Source organism: Polyodon spathula, chromosome 25 (genome assembly GCF_017654505.1).
Source record: "Polyodon spathula isolate WHYD16114869_AA chromosome 25, ASM1765450v1, whole genome shotgun sequence".
NCBI lineage: Eukaryota > Metazoa > Chordata > Actinopteri > Acipenseriformes > Polyodontidae > Polyodon > Polyodon spathula.
Window position 1 is genome coordinate 16,323,501 of NC_054558.1, and position 17,059 is coordinate 16,340,559.

At 39.1% G+C, this 17,059-nt stretch overlaps 1 protein-coding gene across 2 annotated transcripts in view; it reads right to left on the bottom strand.

Moving 5' to 3' along the window:
* Positions 1 to 2,638: 2,638 nt before the first annotated feature.
* The window catches only part of LOC121299687 (oxysterol-binding protein 2-like), an 87,895-nt gene continuing 73,474 nt past the window's right edge, over positions 2,639 to 17,059 (bottom strand). For both annotated transcript variants that reach the window (XM_041227604.1, XM_041227602.1), the window contains 7 exons: positions 15,559 to 15,804; positions 11,661 to 11,781; positions 9,097 to 9,200; positions 7,054 to 7,149; positions 6,197 to 6,381; positions 5,117 to 5,337; positions 2,639 to 2,877 (listed from right to left, as the gene is read on the bottom strand). In XM_041227604.1, the coding sequence (XP_041083538.1) occupies positions 2,735 to 2,877; positions 5,117 to 5,337; positions 6,197 to 6,381; positions 7,054 to 7,149; positions 9,097 to 9,200; positions 11,661 to 11,781; positions 15,559 to 15,804 (1,116 nt within the window). In that variant the 3' untranslated portion in view covers positions 2,639 to 2,734. The remainder of the gene's footprint in view (positions 2,878 to 5,116; positions 5,338 to 6,196; positions 6,382 to 7,053; positions 7,150 to 9,096; positions 9,201 to 11,660; positions 11,782 to 15,558; positions 15,805 to 17,059) is intronic.

Here is a 17,059-nt window from a genome sequence, read left to right on the forward strand (position 1 = left end):
AAGAAGAACAATAATGTATTATACCAATTATATTAAAAAATAAAAAGCAAATCACACCAAGGTGACGGTTACTAGATTCTATTCTGATAAACTGAAAGTTGTTTTTTTTCTAAATGTAAATTTACAATTTCGTTTTTTTGTTTAAAACAATATATACAGTTTTATTGAATTTTATTTTCTTCACAAAATCTTCACAGGAGCAGCAGATTGGTAGGGATTTTTAATCCAGTGACTTTCTATACCTGTTTCCAGTACCAGAAATGATATATTTTAAAAACCTAAGGTTGTCATACAGACACCTGCTTCCAGACTCACAGAACTAGAGGAGGTGTGATTTCCTACACTGCACCAGTCTGGTGGAGAATGCCTTTTTAGAGTTATGGGATGCCTCAGTCACAGCCTGCCTAAGCAGAAGTAATCGCTGCTACCTGATGTTTAACACATATTTAAATTGGAAAAGCAGATCACCAGCCCGAAATGGGTATCTTTAAAGCACAGTTAAGCTACTTTGACCATGTTCCTTATATTCCTTTATGTATTAAACACAATTATATTATTGGGAGGATAACCACGTTACAGAATTGCATAATCTGCCTTAAAAACATGTATTTAAAAATGCCATAGAATTTCACAATATATAATTTAAGAAATGTGTACCTGAATTCTGAATGAATAAAACGTTTTGTAGAGTGAGTAGCATGTCTCTTATTGCATAGGAGATCTCGTGCTGCTTGGGCGAAAAGTTCTGTCCATTGAAACTGTGTGAAATGACACTTTTTAAATTATACACACAAAATATTAAATTCATATAAATCACAAAAGCTAACATTGTGGTTAGGAACTACTATTAAACATAAAAGGTCATTTTTTTACACTTCAGTGTTGTGCTGTTCATCTGTGTACAGGATAAGAATACAGTGAATGGCACAGTTCAAATATCATTGATAATATTTCAGATAACTTACTGGTATTTGATGACACAGTACAATGCCTGACCAGAGATTTACTTTTGCAATGTAAATACTTGTGTGTTGACTGCCGTTAGCAGCAATCATGTCAACCATGACTGAGGCTCTTAGTTGTTCCAATGATACCATCTAACAGCGTGAGCTAGTTCTGAACCCCTTTTTTAAGTTGGCTTTTGACGTCATCAGGAAGCAAGTGGCACCTGCTTGCTGTTTTTCAAAGGAAGGCTTTCGCATGTAGTCTTAATGCTGCACTGGTAGCTAATTCAAATCTGATAATCACAAATTAGTAAGAACCAACCTCGGATGGGCAAAACACAGCTTTGTCAATCAATTCACTGAAGCTGCACTAAACAACATCAGTTTGTTCTGTGCTAATGGCACTGGATGAAATGCCAACTTTGTATTGTTTTATCAAAATAACCCTGGAGGACAAACGGCAAGCTGGCTTGAACTCAGTGGACAAAAGCTTTGCAGGGTGAAGACACGCATCTACACTCCCCAGAGTACATGCTTAGCTTACTAGCCCATTGCTCTGTTTTTTAAAGGTATTGTTCCCATTAAGTCCCTCGAGAGGGTACCTTCAAAGAAGCTACAGTGATGGCATTTGTTTGTTAGGAGTAACATTCCTGATTCAACTTTATACCACACACACTGCTAAAACAGCAAAGCTAAAGTATCTTGTATGTGGCCTTTACATACAGTTCACAAATCATACTGTATTTACTGCTTCATTCTGTCATAGTATTACTATTTTGAATTAATGACCCATTTGATGTATCATTTGATACAGTTTGTGTAATAGCATACACAACCTTTACATAATTCATTGTTATCTGGACCAGTCCACTAAATATTACAGTTATCAACATCTGTGTTATTGTTGTTGTTTGGAATCACTTTGTATATTGTTTTCTGTTTCACTCATCATATCCTGGTTACTTTTAAAACGCTCCCTGCAGCTTCAACACAGCTCTTAGAAACATGTCTCATTTAAAAATGTTACCATTAACCAGATTTGGTGCAACACTGCCCCCAGTGGATAGAACATTACTGGATTTGAGCCAATCACAGGGAATGTTGCCGGTGAACAGGTTAATGGTTACACTCTGGTGTACCATCTGTACTTAGAGATAAGACATGTTTGAGAGATCTATTGGTTTCACAGTGGGTGATTTAAAAAGCCACCTGGATATATCGACAAACAGACAATGATATTCAAAGCGAATCTAAATAAGCGCCTTTCAAACTTGTATAATTAAAAAAGAAAATGTTTACTGTTAGAAATGATTATTAGAAAAAGCTCAGAGGCTGTATTATTTGAAGCACACCCTACAACAACAGAAATTCTCTAATTGACCCTGCGTTGGACATCACACTTGTGTTTACGCGTCACTGCTGTCACTGGATTGCTATCAAATGCCACCACTGTTTTTCTCTCTATTGTCTGCCTGTGTTTCTTTCAGAGGGTTACACATAGTAGATCACTGCTGTAGTCACAGCAAGCGATCGTTACTCTGCTTGGTTAGTGTCGCACACCAAGGAGGCTGGACGGGGGTGTAGTAGTTTGGGCTCCACTGCAGTCTGGTTTCTTCTGTCTCTGGACTAATTATATATATATGTGTATATATATATATATATATATATATATATATATATATATATATATATATATATATATATATATATATATATATATTTCCTCACTCTTTTTCTCTTTTCTATTGCTGAAATAGAGGTTTTCGAGGTCCATCAGTCTCCGTGTTTCCTCAGAATATATCAGGGCACTTCTTCCAATCCTTTTTCTCTTTTGCCTCCCAGTAACCCCCCTTATATACGAAAGCAGTCTCCCGAGATACGGGGTCCACCTTCTTCTCAAACCATAGTGGCTGATAGCCTTCGTATTCTTTACCTGCAGATATAAAAAACAAGGGAAACCCCATTTATTCCATGCTTTGATACACCATTAACCTTTTCAATGCCTTTGATGTCTTGTCATTTAATTGTCTCGCAATGTACAATGATGACCGGACAGAAATGAAAAAAACGTATTAAAGGGATCTTCATTTTCTTAATATTTAACCTGTTTATTTCCTGTGTTATGCTTTTTTGCATAATTCTCTATTGTTGTTTCTGCTAATATTTACCACGCTTACAAACTAATGTTTGATTTCCAACTACTGGATCTGCTCACAAAAGCTGAATTTCTGAGGTGTGAAAAATAACTACCCGTAGATAAAGAAAGACTAGTGAGAAAACCAGGAAAATAACTATCTAAGCAGAAGCAACAACAGAGTATTACCTAATAGGAAAATAAAGGGGTAAGAAATGAAATGTAGATGGTTTCAAATATCCCTTTAACATCACATGCTGTTTCATGAAACAGGCATTTTTGTAACGTTAGTTGACTGCATGGCTGTACTGAAACACATATGGACACTGCATGTGCCCTCCTGAGACACACTGTGGAGCAGTCCGATTTCATCATCTGGTTTGTACAGAGACAGGACATAAACAAACAGAAGAGCATGGGGAGCACTGGGACATGGGCAGCATTAAGATCAATGTGTTTCTACTCACAGTACAAGAGAGACTGAACTTCAAAGTTATACTCCACATGTGTAATGCAGCCCACTCTCTCCATCACTAGATTTAGCAAGGAGTCACAAGTGCTCACAGTAACCTGAGTCTATACTTATCAACTGTGAATTGTACATATTGTTTTTTACATACAAATAATGTTTTAGCATTGCTTTAGTTTCTAAATGTGATCGCACATGTGAACATGAAACTTGACTGCTTTATATAATTGTTTTTTTGGCTTGTGTTTATAAACATTATCCTTGGTGAAACATTCTTTGAAAAACCCTGTCTAAAACCGTTTTAAAAAGGACAGACCGCATGACTTGATTTCATTAATCAAAATGGTCTTTGAAAAAAAAAAAGACAGTCCTTAACTAAACATGCTTAAAATAAAAGTTTTACGAATAGCCCCCATTGAAGCATTTGATTTGTTTGTTTTGGTGAACTAAACAAAGTTTTATAATCTTTAAGGCAAAAGTTGTCAAACTGTTTTAGTTTTGGAAACCCCTTTTTAAAAACTATTCCTAATAAGGAACCCAACTGAAAACTTAGCAAAAGTCCAATCACAAACTGTACTGCAGTAAAAGCAGATGTTGTGAAAGAGATTTCACAGATAGTGTGCATGTGTGTGGCTGATGAATATAGACCCGGGTCTCATATGCTACTGTACCACGATAAGAAGTCTACAGCAAGCTTAAGGAAAGAGCTTGAGATCATCAGGAACTCACCCGAGTCATATTCAGACTCTGAAATCAGAAAGAAAGAGAAAGAAAAACGAAAAAGAAACCAGCAGAGGGGTAAGTCAGCATTGTAAGGCTTGTCACATCTAGAGGCCACCGTTAGGCCTTTTCTGCTGTAAAATAGCTCACAGGAAAATATGCGGTTCGGAGAAATCTGATGAACCCTGTTGAAAACAGCGGTGTTTAAATACTACAGTAATGTGGAGTGGCTCTTGACACAGACTGTACTCGTCACTGCACAAAGTCTAGCTGTGACAATTTGGAACATCTTAATTCATCCTTCTTTGATACAAATAGTGGTCTTTGCTGTGCTGATTCTGACAGGATTCAATGGGGCTTTCTTTGATGTGCTGTAAAAGCATTGCAATGTGCAATAAATACTACAACACAGTCAATAACACTTACATATTGGAAACAATGGAAAAAAGCCATGGTTCACAGGTAAATGCACAAGCATATATAAGCTGGGAAATAGTATGCAAAGGAATTTATGTTAATAAGGTATGTCAATTAATAGTCTACAGCTCTGTTCTTGCTAAAGTAAAATGCCACTGAAAGAGCAGTAGACATCAAATTATTATTTTCTATGAAGGGAATACTGTCAGCTAGCAATTGACATTAACACTTAAGAGTTCAATTTCAAGCCAGTCATGGGCCAAAAAAGGCTAATGCTGCTTTGTCTGGACCGTAATTATTAAACATTCAACAGTGCCCGATTTGGAAATGTTAAATGATGGATGTTTCTACTAGATGCTGCTTGTAGTATTTCTAAAGCACAGTTTTAGTTAAGCAACACACACAGTGTTGGGAGTTGTGTGGCCCCCGTACCATCATCCTGAGCCTCCACAGCCTCTGCCTCTCTCCGGCGCCGCACGGCTCTCTGCTTCTCCTCCAGACGCTGCTTCTCCACGTTGGCTTCGTCCCAGCGCCCACTCTCCATGAGCCGCTGGTCCGGCCGCCACCGGCTGTCCGTTGGACACACCCCCTCCTCGGGCTCGTTCAGGGTGAGAGCCAGCTCCGAGAAGTGGTACATGTTCTCAGCATTCTCCCTGGAGACAGGTTATACACTTGGTTCATGTAGTATAGACTGCTCTTTTGTGACTGGAGCTAACAAAATAGTTCTACAACGCATGCCTGTTGTGTCCTGGGCCAAAAATGTTACTGGCTGCAAAGCAGTCAGTCAATAAGGGAAGCAGCTGATTGGTTCATGACAGGAAAGAATCGATTGAAAGTGTGGGGAAAATGTCTCCCACTAGTGGAAATGACCAAGCAAGTGCAACACTAACTGAAAGCATGGCTTGCAAACATATTTTTTTAACCAAGTGTGGTAGCAAGTATCATTTCTTAAGATAAAATACATGTTTGCTATAACAAGAGTTTCTTTACAAACTGGACATTTTAGATCCATACAATGAATGGAAGTACGCAACAGGTAAGATTTACTTTGTTAGCTATCATCACTTTAAAGGGAAATCGATTGTACAAGGACTTATCAGTATTCTCTAGTTATACCTGTTAACAAGTGCTTTGGTTTTCCTTGTTTTAAGGCTCTGGATTTTAATTAAAAAAAAGGGCAGGTAAGTGCCGCTTGAGATGGATCAATGATTCACCTCAGCAACAGGCTGTCGCCATGCAGTCAATGGGTTCTTTATAACATTTGTTTATCAAAGTTGTGCAGAAGGATTTGGAATCCCATTGGAAAATGGTCGAAAACTGAATATGGCAATGGGACACTCCAGCTTTAATCTGCGCCATGATTTGACTAGACTTGCTTCCACCTGACACTACAGATTGTCCTTGCTGTCTTTCCAAACCCAGTAAAACCCTTAAATGGGATTCTTCAGAAGAGCCATTTTATGGCGCTCAGTCAGCCCTACACGGCTCGATGGCCCTAGTTTAAAGACTCACGGGAGTGGGTATTTCTCCCAGAGCAGTTTGGACGGCAGGGTCTGGTACACTGTCTTTTGCTTGCCCTCGGAGCCGCTGTTCCCTCGGCTGCTCTGCACGATTTTCGAATACTCCAGCTTATCATCCCACGTGCCTGAGAGGATGTAGTGAGCCTTCGAATCTCTGTCCATCACCACGCCTGTTACCTGTGAGAGCAGAGCGAGGTCAAAGCAAAATTGAGAGATTCCCCAGAGGGAAAATAAACTTTATTTTAATATTGTATAGACTAGGGCTGGAAAAATACCAGTTACAATTGTTAAATGAATTAGAAATAAATGAAGACAACTTTCAAGTTCCTAAATTAACTGTCTGAGTTGTTCATCTCTGTATTAAATTACTGAAATAAATCATGCTAATGACAAATTGGAGAGCTTTGAAAATGTAGTCTTTTGTACTTTGTTAAGTCAAATACAGCACAGAAATTAAACTTTTTTTTTTAACTTTAATGTTGTTTATCAGTTAAAACTTTTTATTTTTTTACCTGCTAATCTAAATAATTTTTGTAATGTCAGCAGTTGTTTTTTGGATCGATTTCAATGAAAGCAAATGAGAAGTGTGGTAGAACAGCTTGCGTTGCACAGCACAGCTTCTATTACTGAAGACAATCATCTCTGCAGTGGTTTCTCTTCAGCAACACACCTACACATCTTCCAAACTCAATATTCACTTACTGGCTGCAGCAGCACTTTCATTAAATTCATCTTTGAGGGTCTGAATGAAAAATGGCATTGTCACTTGCATTGTTACTTACAGCTGACAGACTCTGAGCTCTGTTGTATTGTTGTAGAGCTGAGTCAGTGAGCCGATCTGCTTCTTACCTTTCTGGCGACGTCCCTGGAGAAATAGCTGTAGGGCGAGAACTTGAGCTGGCAGGTTTCCTTGGTTTTATGATTAACTACGTCTATATCCCCCGACTGCAAAGGAAAGCACAGCAAAAACAAGTCAGCAGGTATATCCCCTAATCTGAGTATCAATAACGTTTCCTGACAGTTACAGTAGATAAACGTTTTTTTCGGATATATGGAGGAATCTGTGAAGCATACCTATATAAGGCAATGAGAATAAACAGTATAGCTAATCTTAATGTGACGTCATTTCCATCTGATACAAACTATCTGTCAGAAGCCATGTAATACAAGTTATCTGATACAAAGACATTTTAGATGAAAGAATCACTTTAATATCAGCGTCTATTATACAGGTACATTAAACTGATATACTACATCAGCATGTGGTTTCCAGCTCGAAATTCACTTTCAATACAGAGAAAAGGCACTTGGGTAAATTGGTAACATTATCATGGAATTGTTTTTACTTTAAATGGGACAGTGTACATATGAGCACATTTATACAGTATCTTAGTCACTACAGACAGTTAAACCATGTTAAATGAATTAGAAGAACCAATTAAAAGGAAAGTAGCCCTCTGTTCAACTTTAATGTGAAGACACGTTGGCTGTAAAGGTTGTCTATCTCTCTTTCTTTCTTTTTTTGTTCTTCCAGTCCCTTAGGCTTCTATTATAGAATAATGTTTGTTCCAATCCCAGCATCTCTTTAGCGATCCTGGCGCGAGGCTTGTTGTTCAGTATATTGGAGAGGAAATGACACAGTAACCCTAGACAAAACATGTCCCAGTCCAATAGATGTTTGATTCCTACGATAGACGATCACAGCTTTCTGTTCCAAAGGTCACTGAGAATACAGATAAGATGCCCGACTCTCTGCACACACAGTCAGAAACTATCATTATAACACTAGTGTGTTACCCTGAAGATACCAAACTGATCACAACATTACCAGAAATAGCAACACAATGGATCTGGAAAAGCACAGTGGTACACAGTGGGCCAGTAGAGCTATATTACTGCAATTATATCACACAAAATTGCAAAGGATCCCACTGCTGAACTCAGCTGTTACTTGTAGAAATAGTATAAGAAACTTATCGTCAATGACAAACGTTTAGATGTCTTCAATGTTGAAATGTGATTAATATTCTCGGTTTATTCTCGCCATGTTGACAGTAGCTTGCACAAGTGTATTTCACTGCGTAAGGGCAGTTCACTAATTCAGTTTTTTTTTTTATATTATCTGTAAGTCAGATAGCAGAATAAAGTGGGAGCACTATGCAAAATCAGCATCTGCACATTCTGCTCAATGGGATCATTAGGGGATCTATCAGACTTTACCACTTGGGGTTGGAGACATCAACCAGTCATATAAGGATATGCATTAAAACTCAACACAGAAGACCTTGAATGTATTAAGTTTATTTTAGTATTTCTAAATGTAACACTTTTTAGTGTTTTTTTAAGTAGCTTCTCTAGTTTAAAATGAAGCCTTCAACATTACTTGTACCAAGCAGATTTTGCATGAATGCCCATTCTGATGAATACACTCATTTAAAACACATGTTTGTGGACAATCAACTGCAAATTACCCATACGTGATACTTGCATGTTTTGAGAAACATGGGGTTCAAATGAATGTGCATGGTCAAGACAGGAGTTCAATTTCTACAGTCCCTGGGAGAACAAAAAACAATCCTTAGCTAATTTTGAGTACAGTATGTATTGGTTTGGTTGGTGTGGAAATGTTACAATTGTGGTACCAATGGCACCCTCATTCAATTGTAGCGACCCTTGTTCTTTCATTGCCTCTTAGTACCACGGCCATGTGCAGCTTCCATGCCAAACTCAATGAATCAACACTCCTGAACCTACTCTTTTAATCCAGTTAAACCCCCTTACCTGGTTCCAGCTTGAAACTGGTTGATCTGCAGACTATATGGAGGGTTTGGGTTTATTTTGTTTTTCTCAGGGTATTTAAGCTGACAAAGGGGCTGTGTAAAGACAACAAACCTGATCGATCCAGAGCTTGCCCACAATGATGTTGTGCACGGTAGAGGTGACTTTCCTCCAAACATAATGGTTTCCGCTGGAGTGGAACTGCAAATGAATAGCACCTGAGGAGACACAGAGACGCGGGTCAGAGAGCAGTGAAGACCATGCAGTACCAACTAATCAGGCAACTCAAACCCACCAGCACACAGTACCAACTAACCAGGCAACTCAAACACAACACACAGTACTCCAAAACCCCAAAATATGACAGGTCTTAAGTGTATTAAAGTAACCAGCATGTTCTGACCCGTGAGCACTTCTGAGTTTTGTAATGAGTCCAGTATAGCACTTGAAACAGTCGACAAGATTTATGGTGCTATTCCTAATCTACATTAATGATTTTGATTCTGGTATAGTAAGCAAACTTGTTAAATTTGCAGATGACACAAAAGTAGGAGGAGTGGCAAACACTGTTGCAGCAGCAAAGGTCATTCAAAATGATCTAGACAAGATTCAGAACTGGGCAGACACATGGCAAATGACATTTAATAGAGAAAAGTGTAAGGTACTGCACGCAGGAAATAAAAATGTACACTATAAATATCATATGGGAGATACTGAAATTGGAGAAGGAATCTATGAAAAAGACCTAGGAGTTTTTGTTGACTCAGAAATGTCTTCATCTAGACAATGTGGGGAAGCCATAAAAAAAGGCTAAAAAGATGCTCGGATACATTGTGAAAAGTGTCGAATTTAAATCAAGGGAAGTAATGTTAAAACTGTACAATGCACTAGTAAGACCTCATCTTGAATATTGTGTGCAGTTCTGGTCACCTCGCTATAAAAAAGATATTGCTGCTCTAGAAGAGTGCAAAGAAGAGCGACCAGAATTATTCCGGGCTTAAAAGGCATGTCATATGCAGACAGGCTAAAAGAATTGAATCTGTTCAGTCTTGAACAAAGAAGACTACATGGCGACCTAATTCAAGCATTCAAAATTCTAAAAGGTATTGACAATGTCGACCCAAGGGACTTTTTCAGCCTGAAAAAAGAAACAAGGACCAGGGGTCACAAATGGAGATTAGACAAAGAGGCATTCAGAACAGAAAATAGGAGACACTTTTTTACACAGAGAATCGTGAGGGTCTGGAATCAACTCCCCAGTAATGTTGTTGAAGCTGACACCCTGGGCTCCTTCAAGAAGCTGCTTGATGAGATTCTGGATCAATAAGCTACTAACAACCAAACGAGCAAGATGGGCCGAATGGCCTCCTCTCGTTTGTAAACTTTCTTATGTTCTTATGTTCTTATGGTAGATCAGTATTACAATTACAGAATAAATACAAAAGTGTGCTGTACTGGTTTAAACAATTTGCCCCTTGAAACAGAAATTCTATCAAACATTAGCAAAACATCTGCAGGGGATATGCATTGCACAAGCCTGTGAAATGAACTCTGAAATACATTTGTATTTAGCAATCAAAACATTTTTTAAAAGTTTTGGGTAAAGTATAAGAAATTAAGTAAAGCAGATGAACAGTTTGGCCAACGCCTTTGTCACTATTCTAATGAAGCATTAAATGTTCATCTACTTGACAAAGGGGCTTGATCAACCTATATCAAATCAATCCATTAGCTTCTTATAGTTTGAAGTGTTTAATATGGACGCATTTGAGATGCCTATATTTAACATAATTGAATAACTGCATGTGATAATATTGATACCTACTACACTATATAGCTGCAGATAAGAATACTTCACTTAAGAATACATCAATAAAATCAATCTTATACGAATATGAAAACCATATGAGAATACAGCCATTTGGTATGTGCTATGTAGCTTACCATACATGAAGACAATTGACAACTGTAATATGTAACTGAAATAACTGTCTGATAAATAAAATGAGTTTTATTGCGATTGATACTGTACATGGGTAGGGTGTTTCTCAGTTTTATAAGAAGTGTTTTCTTGTGCAGTTTGGGCTGATTTATGTTATAACAAGAGACACACACCTATGCAATGTATTAAAGGGTACATACAGACCTTTTTATTTTATTGTGTTATAGGTTCCCATGTGTTGCTATAACTGTTCACGTAAGGTGTGTGTATCGTTTTAATTTTTGTTTTACATTTTGACAATTTTTTAAACTTTTTAATTGCATTCCTTGCCTCAAGATGGCTTCACATGTACCCGCATGGACGTCACAGAACTACATTTCCCATCATCTTCCTGCTCACATATGTAACTGAGATGGATTTACCATTGAGCAGGAGTTTGATAGGAAATGTAGTTCTGAAAGTTTTACAGGTAATACATATGGGGGCATGTTTTAGGACGGACAGAGAAGAAGCTCGTCTGGTTCTATTGGCTGTGAGTGCTAACAATTCAAACAATTGACCATGAGTGACAACGGTCCCATGGTTTACCACAGTGATGCCCAGACATTCTGTAAACCAGTTATGCTCAACTTTGAACCTTGATATCCATTCAGATTAACGCCAGTCCAGGTTTTATTTCAAGCTGATCTGAAATTTCCAGACCAGACTTCTGCTGTGTCGCTGTTGGTTCACTCACCCAGTGGCATGATGGAGAGGTATTTCCCACGGAACTTGCTGGCGATGGTGATCTCCTGTCGCAGCGTCCAGCCTCTCTTTGAGTACACGTGGTGTGCTGCCGCGGGCGGGTGGTGGCTCACCTGTCAGGAGAAATGAGTACCATCAGCAGGCAAACACCAACCCTCTCGCCTCGAGCCACACACCTCCAGAACATAGCCGAGCCGTGCGGCATGGGACAGCTCAAACCACTGCACTGGACTGCAGGGATCCACACCCCGTCACCCTGACCTTTCATCAAGGTCTCTACTCTCGTTCTTACTTACAGCTACTTCTGGAGGAATATATATAGTCAGTGTGCAGCTTTACATGTTAAGATCCCAAGCATTAATATCCAAGGACCCCATCAACACTGGGGATAATTACATGTTCTAATGACCTTCTTCTCCCCCGTGGGCTTAGGAACCCAGCAGAAGCAAATAATTCGTTATATATATATATATATATATATATATATATATATATATATATATATATATATATATATATATATATATGTTATACTAGTGGGGTCTAGTGTATGTGAATATCCCCTGTGTTTGTATTGTCAACTGTATGTATTGGTTGTGTTTTATGTATTGAAACCCCCAAGCACTCCCTCCTCTGTCTCTGAAGTTGTTACATTTGTGTGGCGGGAAGGAGTCTTGCTATATAAACTCAGAGTCGGAGTCTTCACGCGCTCTGATCCCCAGCTGCGTTAGGGAGAGGTACTGCGGGACTGTGCTACGGTGGGAGTGTACTACATGGAGGGCTCTAGTCATAGGGACAGACCCTGCAGTGCTGACTACAACCTCTCTACTGTTGCTTTGTGTTGTTAATAAACGGTACGATTGGTTTCAGTTAAACTGACTGAGTCAGGAGCTTATTTTCCGCCGCCTAATAAAGTAAGTCTTTGATCTCCATCCACCCTCTAACGATCTGCGAGACTCGCGCAGCGACCTGCCTGGGGTAAGCCAGGGAGTAAGACATTGAGATAGAGCAGCAGGAAGGCAGGTCAGAGCAGCTACCCACAAGTTGGTGAAAATCAGCTTGTATTTTACACAGCACCCTATATTATATTTTTAATAATATATAGTTAAGTAAGAATAATTCAACAGTATAGATTTTAATGAGACAAAATTTCCACTGGATACAAAGAAGGATGCATCACATCAGGGTCTATTATATTTGATTTATAAAAAAAACAAACAAAAAAACATGGCATGATTCAAAAACTGAACTGTGGGGCTTTTTAACTGAAACATCCTTAATTTTTATCTTAAGCAGTATCTTAAATTTCCTCTGGGTAGATGTTGCTTTTTAAAGTTCCACACTGACCCATAAATCCGTATATGCCAAGTGAGTAAAAACACATACATATTTAACAGGAACCTAAACTGAAGAACTGCAAGCTACAGCTCAGACAGTGAAAGCAACTGGTGCCAATGGACATTGAGTCCTAGAAGAGCAGATCCAGCGCAGAATGGAAATGGGTGTCTTCAAGGGCTGCCCAGCAATCTTCCACACGACCCCAAACCACCTTCACTCTACTGCGTTCTCACTATACAGCAGCTGTCTACTGCTCGGCTCTCAGCTCCAGTGATTTCTAATTGTAGCAGTGTTATTAAAATGTGTGACTCACTGCCTCTATCCCAGGAGGGCGCACCATGCCCTAATTCCAGAACATGTTGATGGCTTCTATTAAATTCTGCAACAGCCAAAACTCCAATAAATTCACTTTTTCGACACCAATTAATATCTATTTAGGTAATTCTTGTACATGCTTGAATAAAATACAATATAAACATTATATCTAAGGCCCTTTATTCTAAGTTTTTAACAATTTTAACTGAAAAATCCTCCAGTTTTACAGACTCTAGGTCTTCACCACAATTTGGCACTCAAGCATATGAAAATAATTAATTTACACCAACACAATGGTGTATACATTCAGCAGATACAAACATATATATATGTTTTTCAGTGTAATATGGGGCTGTCTGATTAACATACTGAACTAAAGTTCTGATACAGTTTAACTTCACCAGCTTCACACGGTTTGCTTTCACAAGGAATAGAAGCAGGAGAACTGCTTTTCCATCACAGAGTACTACTCCCAATATTTACCTGGAAAACTGGGAAATTCACTATTTTCCCAGGTGTCCCAGTTTTCATTGTTTTTAATAAACTGATTCATTGCCAGGAAATCTAGGGGACGAGGGAGGGGGCTCTTGCTAAACGAACCCCTCTGGTTTGCTTTGTGTTATTGTTTTGGGTTTCACTTGCGGGACGGTTTAAGACTGAAAGGTATTGGTGGTTAGGCCTTGACGTTGGTCACTGGGGGGTGGAGTTAGGAGATGATAAATTCCAGAGTCAAGTGGGAGTGAGAGAATGGAGCAGACTGTGACGAGAATGAACGTGAGCTGAAAAGGGTTAACACCACAGTGTAACCCTTAACCTGTCCCTCTGCAACACTGCCTTTAGTGGTGTACGAAATATCACACAGAACAAATGTGTAGGGGAGACAGACTAGACATGCTTCTAGAGCTCTATTAAGGCCACAGGGCTGCTTTAAACTGGGATTTTAAAAGTCACCAGTATTTTATGACTGCAACTGAAAAAGTGAATCTAAACAAGAAGAATACAGCAATCAAGATAACTGTGATGTCATACCCCTACCAAGCTGATTTGTTTATTATGGGTTTGGTTACTTTATTGGGCGTGCTTTATCTGTTTGAAAAATCGTACAAATGACGATTCAGAGTAAAGAATCCAGCCCACTTTGCAGTCTTACTACAGAACATTTTCGTAAGAACCTTTAGTGAAAGGTTTCACAATCTCGCAAATGTATGTTAACACTTAAGGAACAGAGGTTTATGACTGGTACATGTTCCATTGAATCGGGTCACGCATGTAACCTGTGTGAGTGATCTGACGTTACACTTGTGCACCCTAATGAAATCACTTATTTGACTATCATACCCACCTCAGGTAAGCAGGCTGTGGTGTTACAGCAAATCCCACAGAAAGCTTGTCCTGCTTCTAATCCTAGATTAACAATGCTGTATCTGAACAATCGGATTAAGAGAATGGATTTTGAATGAAATTGTAAAACATGTCAAAGTTCAATAAACGTTCTGATATTAATACTGGATGTAGGTCACATAGGAACAATAGCAAGATCAAAAGATTGAAATGATCTACTCTGACGGTATTTCAACATATATGGCAATAAGTCATACACACCAGGCATATCCAGTTCCTTCGCAATGGACACCTATATATTGTCTTTCATCTCTGTTTATAATTGCAATGACATCTATCATAAAGATCTGGGTATTTTTTCATGGCAAGTATTCTTTTTTTCCTCCGTCCTGTTTCAACCTGGTGGACCACATGCATTGAAGCTATTCTGATTGCTCAAATCTACAGTTGTCGCACAAAGTAAATCGAGGGGAGGGGGGGGGGGGACAACAGGATTCAATCCTAATTATTTAATTCAAAGCTTTAAAAAGAAACTTATGAACTTATTAAAAATCACAAAAACAAAGATTGTAGTCATAATCATAAGTCACGTCCCCACTGGAACCTATTAGCAGCAACTACACTTCGAATTTTGTCGCACTTAGAATGTCAATGACAAAGCATTCTCAGTGTCCGGTAGCTACTATCAAGTTGAGCACGTGCGCAAGAAATAAACTCTCAACTTGATTAGAGGTAGCCACCACACACTTACAAAACAGCAGTTGTTTTTAACTTTAGAATTGTGTTCTGTTTTGACAAATCCGTGCTAGTGATTTCTCATACACGATTTATAAAACAAAGCTGCAGTTGTTGCTGTGGGGCACCAGGGGGCGCCAGGCCTAGTGCCTCTGCCTCACCTGCTCACACAGGGAGCGGTAGCCCTGCTCCTCCAGCCGGTCCAGCTCGTAGGTCTCCCCCAGCAGGGGGTTGAAGGGCTTGGCTGTGCGGTGCACCGTGGTGGAGTAGGAGGACACAGAGAATGCAGCCACGTAGCACATCTGCTCCATGCTGCTCTCACACTTGGCAGCTTTGTCCAGCAAGTCATGGTACTCCAGGTCTTCTGTCAGCCTCTGAAGCATGGACAGCGGCTCATTGAAATTCACCTGCATTGAGAAGAAAGGGTTAAACACCAAAGGGGGTGATTCTAGAACATGGACAACGGCTCATTGAAATTCACCTCTTCTTTAGTGTCTCTATACAATATGTACAATATCTAATTAAATATTTTGAATAAAAAAATGAGTAACTCACAATTTGTTTGTATGAGACCTGCCTTGCCTACATCCTAGCCTGTCATGACATGTTATTGTGCAAAGGAAATTTATGAGAGCAATAAGTAATTAAGTTTCTTCTGAGTAGTTCCTGGCTAGTTTTATATTGTTATAAAATATTTATTTCCTCTGTAAAAACTTGGGGCCTGGTTGTTATTTCTGTGGCACGGTAGACCATTTCAAAAGAAAACTGAGGTGTACTTCACATATAAAACATTTAGTGCCCTTTTTGATTTAAGGTTTAAACTTTGAAAGGCCATTCAATTTATTATCATTACATATTGGAAAATGGGCACCCTCAGAAATCTAATTTTGCTGTTTGTGAGGTACAGCATTAAAGCTCCCCAGGGAGAAGGAATTGGCTCCCAGACAACCTCAAGCAGCTTGCCCTGAATGTACATCACCAATGTCTGGGCACAGGGCATCACCTCTGTGCCTGACCACGGAGCTGATAGATCACTGCAAAAGCAGCATCAGATTCATGGATTCAAGGAGAGAAACACATCAAGGCACAGCTAGAGACGCAACTGTCTGCTTCCCAGGGCCACACTTGTGTAAAAAGATTGTCAGCTACCCTAGCTTTCAGGCACTGCAATTAAACATGATTGCTGCTGGGGATAATAAGAGCCGATGAGAAAGGGAAGAGAATCACGAAGCTATCAATTAAACTCTTGAAGAGCATTTGAATAGGCAACCTAAAGGTGGAATTGCTAAGGATTATTAGCATTTGCAACCTTATCATTCCTTTGATTTTCTCTACCATTGTAGTGAACACATCTTTAAAGGTATCCCGCCAATATGGAGAGGAAATTAAAAAGGCCAATCTTGTGTTGTGTGGAATAGAAGTCTAGGGAAGTTATGCTAAGACTATATCATACACTATAGCACTTGAGAAGGTACATAGAAGAGCTACTAGGCTGATCCCAGAACTTAATGTTGAGAGCCAATAGGGCAGGTTAAAATAATTAAATCTATTCAACCTAGAAAAAGAAAGAGAAATGTGTCTGGTAATTTTGTAGTTTACTATGCTTTTTCCATGGTTATACAATTCATTCAACATAGCTTACCATGGTGTGCCATGTTTTGA